Here is a 13,479-nt window from a genome sequence, read left to right as displayed (position 1 = left end):
TGAGGAAACGCAGCACAAACGGGAGGGCACATTCTGTATGTTATTTTAAATTCAGATTACGTGGACCAAAATTTTTGTTCTTAGAAGTGACTGAACATCACATACTGCCCTTGCTTAGTCTAACATTATTTTAAAAAAAGGTTTTTCTTCCCATTGTGTTCAGTGGGCCTCTTATCCACTTTTATGTCTGGCTCTGAATGTACTACGGTTGTTTTTACTGGCACAAACATTATCTGTGTTGCTAGCTAGTTTAAGGCAATGTTAAACATTCTACAGTGAAAGAATAAGCTGTACTAGCAGCACAGGCACTACATTTCACTCTAATCAGTAGTTCTTATACTTCAGCAAGATTGTACATAAAGTCATTTAATTTTAAAGAGAAATTACATTATAGAAGAAAATGTCAATTTTGTCATTGCTTTTTAAATTGTGTGCTTCAGTTTCTACATCCATGAATAAAATTATAGTCACAATCATCAGTACAACCGATGTTACAGATAGTTACAGATTTTATTTACTAAAATCAAACAGCTGACCAATACAAACCCTCCTCAAGATAACATAATGGAAATTGAATAAAATCTGTAACTTCACATAGGTTCAACCCACAACTAGCTGTAAGTACTTTCTACTTAGCACTGATATGCCACTTCCATACCAGTGAGGAAAACAGATTTAACTTCTTTCTTTAAAGAAACAGAAGGAAGACATAAACCATCATGCATGAGCCACAGAATAAAACACGGGCTCTCTATTTTGCTGCAAGGCATGCAACACTGCACAGAAAAGTTTTCTTTAGGCAGCAATATCTGAGTCAGTCCAAGTCCTTGTGCATGTATAGGGATTCAGCATTAAGCCAGAATTAATGAACAAACCCCCACCTTCCTCTGTGGGGTCTCTTTTCTTCTTTCCGTTGTTGTTGCTGTTGGGGTTTTTTATTTTTGCAGGCTTGTTTGTCTTGGCTTCTTTTTTGTGGTTTCTTTTTTTGTTTGTTGTTTGTTTGTTTTCCATATGTTAAAGTTTCTTGCAAACCTGGATGGACGGGTCCTCAAGGCTGAAGTACTGCTTCCACATACTGCAGTGCCAGGCAGACATGGTAAAATTCCTTAAGGATCCTGTCTTAAGTATTGGCTTGAGAAGTGTTTACTGAGAGCTGTTAAATCATGAATTTTACAAACTCTTCCTGTATAACAGAAATATGCACCCAAACAGTAAGAATAAATGGTTTGCCTCCCCAGCTTAATTTCAAACGTGCTTAGAAAAAGTTGCAAGTAAACTTTTATCAGTGAAAAGTGTGTTGTAGAGAACTGAGTTTGTAGGTGCTGTGTTCTTAAAAAGCTGTGGATGCCTGTTTTAAAATCAGCACCTGATGGGATGTAGTTATCTTCTTCAGGGCACTGAAGTATAACCCATAACAGAAACAAATTGCAAGTTAGTTCTTCTGATCAAGTATTTTCTATAAAGTTCAGGGTGGACCTACTAAATTTTAAACATTTTGTACCCTGTGGAAAAAAAAAAAAAGTATACTTGTTTCTCCCCCTCCCCCAACTTTGACAGATGAAGACACATTTTCTTCCAAGAAGTATTCCACAGCTGAGAACTATTTAAAGGTAAGTGTTCCAGTAAATTGGAATCTGTAAGTTGGTCTATTTTAACCTTGCACTTTTAATGAAAAGACAGGTTAGAACCCAAGCATTGGATTTTAATGTACTCCTACTAATCCAAGTAATTTTATCTTGTATGATTTTGAACGTGGCCAATGTAATTGCTACATCGTCTTGCTTGTAAGTTCACAACCTACTTGAAACAGTTAAATGCACACACAGCACAAATCCTACTGCATCTATCAGTGCATATGTACAGTATTAAGAACAGTGCTGATACTCATACTTCACCCACTTCTTTCATTCTTGAACTAGACTATAGCTATAAACACATTAGAACAAAAATCTGTTATGCAAGAGTAGACATTTCCAAGCCTAATGTACTGTAGAAGCACCTTCAGTTAGTAGAAATTTACCTCATAAATTATTTTGGTTGCTTCAAAAGCTGAAATATTTTAATAACAAAAACAAGCTGAAATTTATATGAAGTCACATGTAAGCACCAGATTCTTCAACATTTACAGTGCAAGCTCAATTTTCTGTGAATAATCTGCTTTTCAATCAACAAGGGAGGCTATTCTACTAAGTTCTCAGAATGTAACTTCTTAATTTAAAATCTGAAGGCACGTGATTTTTATCTCTGAAAAAATCTGTTGCTTAGAATTTCTTTTTTTAAAAAAAAAAGTTGACAGTTAACCTATGTCACCTATGGAGCAGCAGTGCCATCTGTACCCCCAGGACATTACAGCTTGGATTCTAAATGCAGACTCTTGCTTGTCATACTAGAATGGTATGAGTGCAGGCATACACTGCAAATCAATAAACACAAAGAGTTGGAAAACAGTGCTCAATCTGAGAGCAAGTCTATTAGAATAGCCAGACTCAAAGTCTGCCTTGTTTATAAATGTAACTGCTACGTAAACAACAGCCTCAAGTAGGTGAAGGCAAAACACAATCAGCATTGTTCTCAGTTCACTAAACTAGATCTGGAAGATTGGAGCACAGCACTGGAAGCCCGGTAAAAGAACTAGGCCCAAAATTGTGTCACAAACTACTTACGCAGGTTTGGTCTAAAATTAAGTGTAAAAAAAAAAAATTAAAAAGCCTTGATTGTGCAGTAAATAAAGCTATATCCCCTTTTCTCAATACCACCGTTTTCTGACTTCAAACTACGCCAGACACAGGTATTTTCAGAAGCATGCTTGTACATCAAGGAGTTAATGCAACAGTACAGAACATCCTTAATTCCATTTGGCAGATCACTCTTCAGTCAATCTTCAAGGCATTCTGCATGGTGGATAGATGCCATAAAACTCCACCAAGACAGAATTTATGTGGTACCAGAAATAGCAAAGCAGTAGTAGGTTCCTAGTACCCAAACATCTGTTGTTTTTATGTTATAATTTGGACATTCCATACCTTCTTCGATTTCAAGAAAACTGAGTGACCTTTCATACTCTGAATGACCCCTCTTCCAGGGGAACATTCTGGCTTACTTTATCAAGCATCCTGACATCACCTCTTCAGTCTGGCATGCAGTTACTTATCTTCCTGTGTCTAGCTCCCAAAAATAAAAACAGAATTAAAATCTCTCACTTGTTATTTCTTCACTGTTTTACAGAAAAGAATGTAAACTGTATACTTCTAAACTTGGAAATACATTTAACTATAAAATGATGGTGAAATAAGAACATGAACTAATAGTAAACAATCCAAAATGCTCACAGTGCAGGGCATGATGGAAACCATAGGTCACATGCCACCACACTCAGGTTTTAGCAACCTTACTTAGGAAGCAGAAAGCAATAATACTACAAGGAACAGTACCCTTATACAAAGAAGTAAAAGTTATTGCATATTTATCACATTTATTTGCAACTCACATTAAGGCTAGATTTACTAAAATCATTAATGTGTGTAAGCCCCACTTTGGGCTGCTTAATGAAGCAATCAGCCTCTCTTACACTGAGCCAGGCTTTCACTAGGAACAAAAAAAATGATCCAGTGAAGAGAAAGCACCCAGCAACTCCTATTCATAGGACACGCTTCATTTTAAAGACTTCCTCTGTCTGTGACAGAAGTTCCAAATTTATGGTTTCATCAACATTCCCCTTATTTCACAGAGCACTACATGAAATATAACTTTTTAAAAATATCAACCTACATCTTACAGATTTCCACAGCCTGATACTGAATCATGCCCTAAGAGAGTTTTGCTAACTCCACAGGCAGTAGCAGCCTCCAGATATGAATATACACTTCTGCCTCACCATGAGTAAAGGCACTTTTGCTGGGAAATCAACTACTTGCATTAGAAACATAACTAAGGATTACTTTTACCTGAAGCTGAGTAATCTCCAGCGTTATCCCACCTTTTCACTTACTGTACTTTTCAACTTAATGTTTTGGACAGCCTTTGCATTTATTTATTTATTTTTAAACAAGGTGAGACAAAGCTAGATTGAGTTATTTCATGATTTGGTCTTGAAAAACAAGGCCCTCAGGACTCTTGTCCTCCAGAAGGAAGAAATGCTGTAGTCTGTTTCTCCTGTTAACCTATAGAAAAATCCACAATTTTTGTTGCCAGAAGTGTTAGAGCACTGGAGTCCCAAATCACCTGGCCTTAGGAAGATTAAACAAGCCAAATTCTAAAGCTATTTCTGAGGAAAAACACTAGGTAATAAAGGAAGCAGGGTAGTTAAAGGAAGACAAGGATTGTGTTTTTGGATGCCATATGAGTTGCATAAAGACGCAGTGCATGACCATACACTCTGAATGAGAGAAGAGGGCCTAGTTCATTCAGCGTGGAAGTTACTAATCACACAAGTTAATTTTAGATGGAAGTCCATTTTTAAATCTGGGACAATATTCCTGATAACACAAGCTGCTGTATCAAATAAGTTCAGTGTGTTTCTCTGAACTGCAAAGCTTGTGTTCAAATCACTAACATGAATCAGAGTGATTTAACACTTAACAGTTCATCACCTCAACTATTACTGCTTTTTTTTCTTTGTACATTTGATATTATTACTAAGAAAATGTTGTAGCTGAAAATGACTGAGGCTACATCATTAAAATGCTAACTGCAAGTGCAATTCAGTACTACTACATATATGTATATATATACATATACAGAGCATAAACTAAAGGGAAGAACTGACGACAACAGCACGGAATACTATACTGGACATCCTTAGAATAGTTATTGCAAGCCTGATTAAGTCATTTAGTGTCACACAATGATTCTATTATCCATGCACCTTCTTTCCTCCTGGCAAGATGTAGAGGCTTATTTACATTCAGTATAAATTCTACATAAGAAACCTCCCACAAGCTAGTTTGAGATTTTCTTTTTTTGAAAATTTTCTTTTTATGTGCTGTTCCCACCTGGGTAAGAGGTGAAGTTAGACACTCTCAAGGCTAAGTTCTACCTAGTCTGCATATCCTTGCCAGAAACAGTGGCAGAGTAGGTACCTGAGAAGTCAAATTGCTATAACTTGACCCATGTACTACTGATTGCCAGCCATCAGAAGTTCATTTTCAGTGTGAAGGAGGGAAGATACAGCGGGCAAACAATCAGGAAAAAGAAAGGATAATAGGCTGAGGCAAGGTTTGAAATGTGCAACTTCCGGTTTAAAAATTACCAGGACAGAGGAATCCTCTGAGAACCAGTTTCATTGCCGCTGCCATAATATTGCAATGCACTATAAAATAATGACTAACAAGTCCAATAATTTACATCAGAGCAGTTAGAAGTCTAACTAGCTGGTATACTCCAGCAGTACAAAAAAAAAAAGTCAATGTCAATCTGAAAAAAACACAAAAAATGAGGAAAAAGAATGCCCTTTAATGCATGGCTAGGAACAAGTAAACTGAGGGTTGGAAAGGTACTTTTGTGGACAAAGGCTATACTGCATTTAAAGTGCAACACTTGACTATGCCACTCTGAAACTGCAAAGAGAACAAACCCTTCCAAACCACCAGTCAGTCCCTGCACTGCATTTAAAAACAAATGAACAACAACAAAAATTCAACAACAGTAATTAAAAAACTCCTGAGAAAGAGTAAGGCTAGATAAGAAACCCCCTCAATTGCAACAGGCAAGTCTGAACTTTGTTCGTAAAAGATTTGCTGTCAGAGGTCAAAACATTTCATTATGGCATTGTGGTCAAATTTGAAACTCAAGAAAGCTCTAGATGAGAAAGCAAATTTGTAATTGCCATTGCATGCCACAGAGTGCCCCTCTACATGCTCCTGCAGCAGATCTTCACCAGAACAGCAGATCTCATACGCTGCATCTGCTTAAAGAGAAAACACATGAAATCAATTTTAAGTGTCTAGTCATAAGTAAGAAAATTGTTGACAATACAAAGCCATACCTGAAATTATATCTAATTAATAAAAATGGAAAAACCATTGTCTGACTTATCTCTTTCTGCTCCCGATCAAAAAGCCATACTTACAAATGTATCAGCTAGAACAAATCTTAGAAGTCACAGCAATTTGAAGACAACTTGAATTGCTAGTTTTTCAGAGATGTTGCTGTTTTGCACTATATAACTTGTAAAGAAGTAAATAAATGCAATCCTACTTTCTAAGCAGGAAATAAAAAACTGCATAAACACTCCAGAGTATCCCAGTTATTACTAGCAGGACAGAAAGCCCTGAACCTACACTTACTTAATCACCAGCATTCTGTTAGCTGAAATGCTAATTTTGTAAACCAATTTTTAGGTATTTTTCACCCACCAATAGGATCCAATCTGACAACTTTCACAACTGAGGAGAATTGCAAAACCAATATATTTTACAACATTAAGTTAACCAAATGTTTTCCATTTGGTTAACCTGGACTTCCTTAGAAAATAACACCTGATAGACCAGCAAACAAGGAAAGAATCCCAAACATAGTAAGTAGGGTGACTTCAGCCTTCAGTGCATGACTCCAAAGCATGAGTCCCTGGAGGCACTTATCCCTAGAGATGTGTGAACATAGAGCTTAGGGACACAGATTAGTATTGGACTTTTGGTGTTTGGACACAATGATTGTCTTCCACAACTTCAGTGATTCTATGACTTTAGATGGAAATTCAGAATGTACTTACCTGTTTCAAAATTATCTTGAAGTTTTCTTGGATTAAGCTTTTTTTCACATTTCTGGTTTAAGAGAACAAAAACACATTACACTTAGTTAAGAAAACATGGCATTATATCTCTTGGGAGCGTAGCTTAAGTGTCAGCTAAGAAACATACTTGCTGTTCTTGCTTTGACATGCTACCTCTGTGAGTTGTGTTACTTACAACTCAGGATAAATTCTGTGATGTTACCTTACTAACACCAAGTCCATAAATCTTTCAGAAATACCGCAATCTTCATATTGTGGCTTAGATTGGAAAAGACCTTAAAGCCCACCCAGTTCCAACCCTCTGCCACGGGCAGGGCTGCCACCCACCAGATCAGGCTGCTCATGATTCCATCCCACCTGGCCTTGAACACCTGCAGGGATGGGGCATCCACAGCTTCTCTGTGCAGCCTGTGCCAATGCCTCACCACTCTGAATACAATAATTTTCTCTTAATGATCCGAAAATCCTAACCTAGTAACTATCAACCAACCATTTTCAAAATGCAAGCTTTTAAGAAAAACAAAAATTCTGTTTTCCAAATGTCATAATCCAGAAAGGTCTTACAGCACGATGGTGTGGACTTAAAGTTGCACATACCTAAGCCTATTCTTTGTCCCAGAAATCAAGAGGAGTGCATTTTTGCAAGCAGCAAACTACTGCCAATTAGATTACCATGCATTAGAGACACAAATTTAGAATTCTCCAGGGATGATTTGTTAGCCCTAGATATGCTGCTATAAGCATACAAACAGAGAAAAGCATGGCTCTCTGCACTACGTAAATTTAAGAGCAGCAGGCCTGTAAACTTCATTAGAAAATTATCGCTGGGGCATGAAGTATTTAAATTTCAACAGATTAACAATCAATGGAAATGCAAGTGAAGCGCCACAGAGGTATTCAGCAAAGTCACTAAAGAGCTTGGACTGTGACTCCACAGTATTAACATTTCCACTAGTCTCCATCAAGATTCTAGAGATTCACCTTGTTTTCCCATGCAGCTAAATTTCTGCAGTCAATCATTCTATTTTCCATTCTTCTGCTCTCAGACCTACAAGCAACTAACCATCTCTTGCAATGAAAAAGAACTTCACAGAATGAAGGAGGTTATTGTGTTTCCATTTTTACAAGAAAATCAGAAAGTTAACAGCCAGAATGGGAAGAATCTAAAGCCAATAATCAAGAGAAACTAAAGCCAGCTGTGATGAATGGAGAACTGGGGCTCACAGCTGCACATGAATTGGTAACACAGAATTTGGGTTAGAAAGAACTGTGGGGGAAAGAATTTCAAAGAGATAATATACAGAAGATATCTCAGTGTTGTCTTCTAGCCATCAAAACTCTGGGACAAGTATGGTTACTTACTACTGCATGTGAAAGGTAACACATCAAAGAAGTTGATAAAAAATTATATGAGATAATGGCATGCAAGGCAAGTCTGTATATCAAAATTTTGGTACTGAGGAGAAAAATAATAAATGTATCTAATTGTTCTGTATCAAATTTTTTTTTTTTTTTTTTTTTTTTTTTTTTTTTTTTACAATAAAGGGTAAAACATCAGCATTGAAGACATACTGAAACCAGGAAAGCTGCAGAAGGATTGTCTAGTGAAATGTCTGATTTTTTCAACAGCTAAAATAAGCTTGGCTTCCAAAATGCAGACTTCAAAGGAAGGATGCATTATTTGTAGGTCCATGTACTCAAATGTCTTATTCCTACAAACCAGAGCTCTTTAATGTTTTTATCAATGACACACACAGTGGGTTTGAGTGCACCCTCAGCAAGTTTGCTGACAACCTCAAGATAAGTGGTGCAGTTTATACAGCAAAACGAAGGGATGCTGTCCAGAGGGACCTGGACAGGGCTGGCAGGGGGCCCATATGACCCCTGTGAAATCAAAGAAGTTCACAGGCACTTGAGTCAGGACAGTCCCAGACACGAGTACAGACTGGAAGAAGGATTCCTTGACAGCAACTCTGCAGAGGACACAAGCCAGAAGCATGCACAGTTGCCCAAAAAGACAACTGTATCCTAAGATGCATCAAAAGAAGAACAGCCAGCAGGGAGAGGGAAGTGACTAACCTGCTCTACTCTGCCATTGCGAGGTCTCGTGGCAGCTCACCTGGAGTTCTGCACGCAGGCCTTTGGCCTGAAGCACAAGAAAGATACAGAGCTGCTGGAGCGGGTCCAGAGTACGGTCAGAGGGCTGGAGCACCTCTCCTACGACTAAAGGCTAAGGGAGCTGGCTCGTTCAGCATATTCCCTAGAAGGCCCTAGGGAGACCTCACTGTGGCCTTCCAGCACAAGAAGGGAGCTTATAAGCAGGAGGGAGACAGATTTTACAATGTGGTATGATTGCGACAGAACAAGGAGGGAATGTTCTTAAAAAGAGGGAAGATGTAGATTAGATACCAGGAGGAAATTACTACTCAGAGAGTTGTGAGGCACTGGCACAGACTGCCCAGAGAAATTGTGGGTGCCCCATCCCTAGAGGTGTTCAAGGCCAGGTGGGATGCAGCCCTGGGCAGCCTGATCTGGTGGGTGGCAATCCTGCCCATGGTAGGAGGTTGGAACTGGATGGTCCCTGCGGTCCCTTTCAACCCAAGCCAGTCTATGATCTATGATACGCAAATCACTTTCCCTTAGCAGGGCTTCTGCCTGGACATGTACTAAGCATTACTGTTAACTACTGAGATAGCCACTAAATTTTTCTTACCAAGGCATGGTTTTGCTTAGCTGGTTGACTGTGGACTCCATTTCTCTTCTTTTGGGCAGGAGTGTCTTGATTCTGCTTTCTGCCATTGCCCTTCAAGCTCTGACTCTGCCATTATGTCCAAAAGGTAGTCAAGAGAAGAGTTTAAATGGCAGCATAAGACATTACTGACACTTCCTACTTTCCTCCAAATAACCCTAAAACATTTGACACGATTTTTAGATAAACTGAAGTACACTGAAATTAGCCAATCATGCACTCAAGTCACCAGCTACTTAGTCTCCTGCACAACTACAACATGCATGTCAGTGATACCCAAAGTATTTCAAAATTATGAAAGACATCACAGTGTCTTGAAATGAAAATAAATACATATTGAAATGAAAATGAAAAGCAATTACTGCTTATGTATAACGTAACACAACTACCACCTAATATCCATCACTTCTAACATCAGTACCAAGCAAATAAACTAAATTTGAGAAATCCCTACATTTTGTTTGTTTTCTTGCCATTGCTTTTTTTTTTTTTTTTTTTTTTTTAAATTTTATTTTTTTATTTTGCATGCTATGTTCATAAAATTCAGTATGTTTAGTTCCAGGGAGGAACACTTACCAAAAAATGCATCTATTTCAATTAAGACCAGATACACATGTTTGACTAAGGAGCAGCCTACCTTTGTTTTTAACACTTCAGACATCTCAGGATGATTACATGGCTTTTGTTGCTGCTTTTGCTTCATCCACTGCTCTCCTGTACAGCCATCTGTGAACAGCTGTTGACTACTACGAAGTCTGGATCTAGTACATGAAAACAAGAGTTTACAATACATCGTAAAGTCTCTTCGTTGCAGAACAGACATACAATGATTTTTCTGCATTTGACAACAACTTGGAAGACAAGCTGAAGTAATCCAGTGTGGAAAATGTAATAGCGATCACTCATCCAGCTGCAGATACGAAGACCAAGTCCAACATCAGCGGCAGTCTCAGCCCACACTGTCATTCATAATATATTGTGTTGCTGACCTCGTTCACGTTACTGAAGTCTTGTTTTTGTGAGTCCAGGTTATAAGTTTGCTCTATCACTTTTATCCTAGCTGAAAGAGAAACCAGTAGCACTTGTTCCCCCTCTACTGATTCTCATAGGTTTTATCTAGCTACTACATGCTACGTTACTTTACAACACTGCTTCGTCTTTAGAGAGTCTTTTTCTGTTTTGTTGTTGTTGTTGTTTTGTTTTCATGTCTTTTTGTTTGTTTGTTTGTTCCTAAGAACAGGACTCAAGGAATTGCCTAATTTCTGGACACTTCAGAATTTACTAAAAAACTTGAAATGACAGCAACTGTTAACTTTCAGTCCTGTTTACAGGCCTCTGAGATAAACCCTTAATTATTATTTATTTTTAATTAGCACAGTCTATTACTGGAATAGATTCCTCAGATAAAGGACAATCAGATTTGTATGACCAATACCTTATAAAAGGATGTGGAGAAGTTAAACTGACCTGGTTCTTACCTAGCTTTTTCCAAGTTGGGCTTAGAGGGTGTGCTCCCTGTAGGTGAAAATCTGTCACTATCTGAGGAATCTCCTCCATTCCTTCGGGAAATCCATTCCCTCAATGGCCTGTAAGCAAGCAGAAGTTCAAAAAGATCTGCTTACTACTAGAAATCTAATGAAATGAAAGTTTTTCAAAAGGCACTGACCTAGCATTTACCTCATCTTGAACATACCTGATAAAAGGAATGGCCATAAAAAATTTGTTAGGTGCCAAACCTAGCTTGGACTTGGGGGTCATGTCATTTCTGTGGCATGGTAATTTATCGATGGAAAACCACTCAATGTTCTAGAAAAACAAGAAAAAAATAATCAAAATATCCACTGCCATAGCCTCAGAGAATGTTACAAGTGTGTATCAAACATATTATTATTAGTTTCATCTGGGATGGAATTATTTTCTTCAGAGTGTCTGGTACTATGCTTTGTTTTGGCTCTAGGAGAAAAACAATTTTGCTAACACACTATGTCTATAGTTGCTGCTAAGCAGTGCTGTATGGAACCAAGCCATTCACAGCAAAAAGCCTAAGGGGCTGGGAGGAAAGAATTAGGACGCCTGCCTGGAATTGGTCAAAGGGATGTTCCACACCATATGACACCATGTGGAAGGAGTTTTGAAGGGGATGAGAATTCTTCTGGGTCTCTTGTGCTGTTAGGAAGGCTAGATGGGCATCAGCTGGGGGTGGTGAGCAATTGCTTGTGCATCACTGGTTATATACATTCACATATCTATATCTATATCTATATATATATATGAATAATGTGTATTTCATATATGTGCGATATACATGAATCATATGCAATATATATATATGTATGTATGTTTTTGTCATAATTATTATCCTTTCCTCCTAGTAAATAGCTTTCTCTCAGCTGACAAGTTCTACTGTGTTTTTTTCCTTCTGATTCTCTCCCATCCCACTGGGAAGTCAGGAAGTCAGGGAAGACTGAGCAAGTGACTGTGCAGTGCTGAGCCACCTGCCATCTTAAAACAGAACACATTCCTAATAAAAAAAAATTAGAAAGAAAGATTTCAACAGATAGCAATGGCACTTTCCACAAAATGTTATCTAATGATTGAATTGATTGATCTACTGTAACTGTGGAATAATGGACCATATATCTCATACTTAGAAGATAAAACTTGAAATGTATGATCCAGCAACTAAATCCTGAGCAAGCATTTCACAAAAACAAGCACACAAAAACCCATTGCACAGTGAATGCCATAAAATAGGAGAGGATTTAAATAAATTTCCAAGACACCAGTAATCTTGCTGCTTTTATTTAAAATGCCATTAAAACTAGTCCACCCATACAAGTTTAAAAAAATATCAGAAACAAGGGAATTTTATTTGCAGAATAAATTGCAAATTTTGTTATAGAACTAGAAAAAAAAAATGAGGATAAATATACATGAGAATTTTTACATTGTAGTTTTAACAATTAAAACTCTATATTTTACACTTTGCTGTGAGTGGGAAAAAATCAGGAATTTTGAATATGCATAGTATATAAGACCCTACATGAACTTTTCCATGGAAGAATTTAGCTGCAAAATCCCAGGTCTGGTTAAGAGGAATATTATGGAAAGTTATAAACTGAAAGGGTTCTCCAGTATAACTCTGCAAGTAATACTAAAATGGCATGTGTGGACCTTCATTAGATCAAATGAAGAACATACTACACCAGTAAGACAAGAACCTATTACTATAATAACTATACAGAGCAGTGAACATCTGTGTGGGAGTGAAGAAAAAATAGCATGAGAGGTATTTACTCTTCACTGAAAAGAGCCTTGCTATTCATCCTCTTTTACTTGCAACTGAAGTGGTACTACTGAAGTTCAGTGTTGAATCACTTTTGAAAAACAGATCTCTAGTGCAAGAAATAACAAAGAGATTTCTGTGCCATCAACTATTAGTTCATTTTCCTATTTAGAAAGCCAGACGCCCTGTTCAGCAGTACCATCTTCATGGAAACATGGTGATAGCTGTTTTAAAGTAAGTTGTAATACAAGAAAGATATTAAAATATCAAAGATGGTGAGCATTACCAACAGGAACAAAATATCCAAGCCTACTAGAGTCTACTACCTGAGTCTTTGTATCTTCTCTCCACAGGATCTTTTAAAAGCCTGGACAGATCACCAAAAACAGCAGTTCCTGATGTTCTTTCCCCTTCCCAACCACCTTCTTAAAACGCATTTTTCTCTAGTCTGGACAGTATTAACAATGAAAGGGAGAAGACCAGCCACAGCTTTCCCTTTCAACATGTAAGGTTTTGTATATCAATTAATAACTACACCCTTAGAAGAATATAGTTACATATACACCCACAAGTTGGAATAAAATGGAATGATTAACACATATACTACTTAAGAAGGTAAGAACTCCAGTTTGACTGCATGCACTTCATGACAAGTAAAGATGTTATAGACTGTCAAGAATCAAACTCAGCATTAAAGTTGCAGCAAGCAAGCAA

At 37.6% G+C, this 13,479-nt stretch overlaps 1 protein-coding gene across 4 annotated transcripts in view; it reads right to left on the bottom strand.

Moving 5' to 3' along the window:
- Nucleotides 1-389: 389 nt before the first annotated feature.
- The window catches only part of DCP2 (decapping mRNA 2), a 29,214-nt gene continuing 16,124 nt past the window's right edge, over nt 390-13,479 (bottom strand). The window contains exons 6-11 of one of the 4 annotated variants that reach the window (XM_048931385.1): nt 11,173-11,285; nt 10,958-11,065; nt 10,117-10,240; nt 9,444-9,548; nt 6,710-6,761; nt 393-5,905 (exon numbers count right to left, since the gene is read on the bottom strand). In XM_048931385.1, coding sequence (XP_048787342.1) covers nt 5,739-5,905; nt 6,710-6,761; nt 9,444-9,548; nt 10,117-10,240; nt 10,958-11,065; nt 11,173-11,285 — 669 coding nt within the window. In that variant the 3' untranslated portion in view covers nt 393-5,738. Of the gene's footprint in view, nt 5,906-6,709; nt 6,762-9,443; nt 9,549-10,116; nt 10,241-10,957; nt 11,066-11,172; nt 11,286-13,479 lie in introns of all 4 variants that reach the window. The other 3 variants (XM_048931386.1, XM_048931388.1, XM_048931389.1) reach the window with 3 other exon arrangements.

The sequence above is a fragment of the Lagopus muta genome, chromosome Z, assembly GCF_023343835.1.
Source record: "Lagopus muta isolate bLagMut1 chromosome Z, bLagMut1 primary, whole genome shotgun sequence".
Lineage (NCBI taxonomy): Eukaryota > Metazoa > Chordata > Aves > Galliformes > Phasianidae > Lagopus > Lagopus muta.
This window is presented reverse-complemented; position numbering and strand designations above follow the sequence as displayed.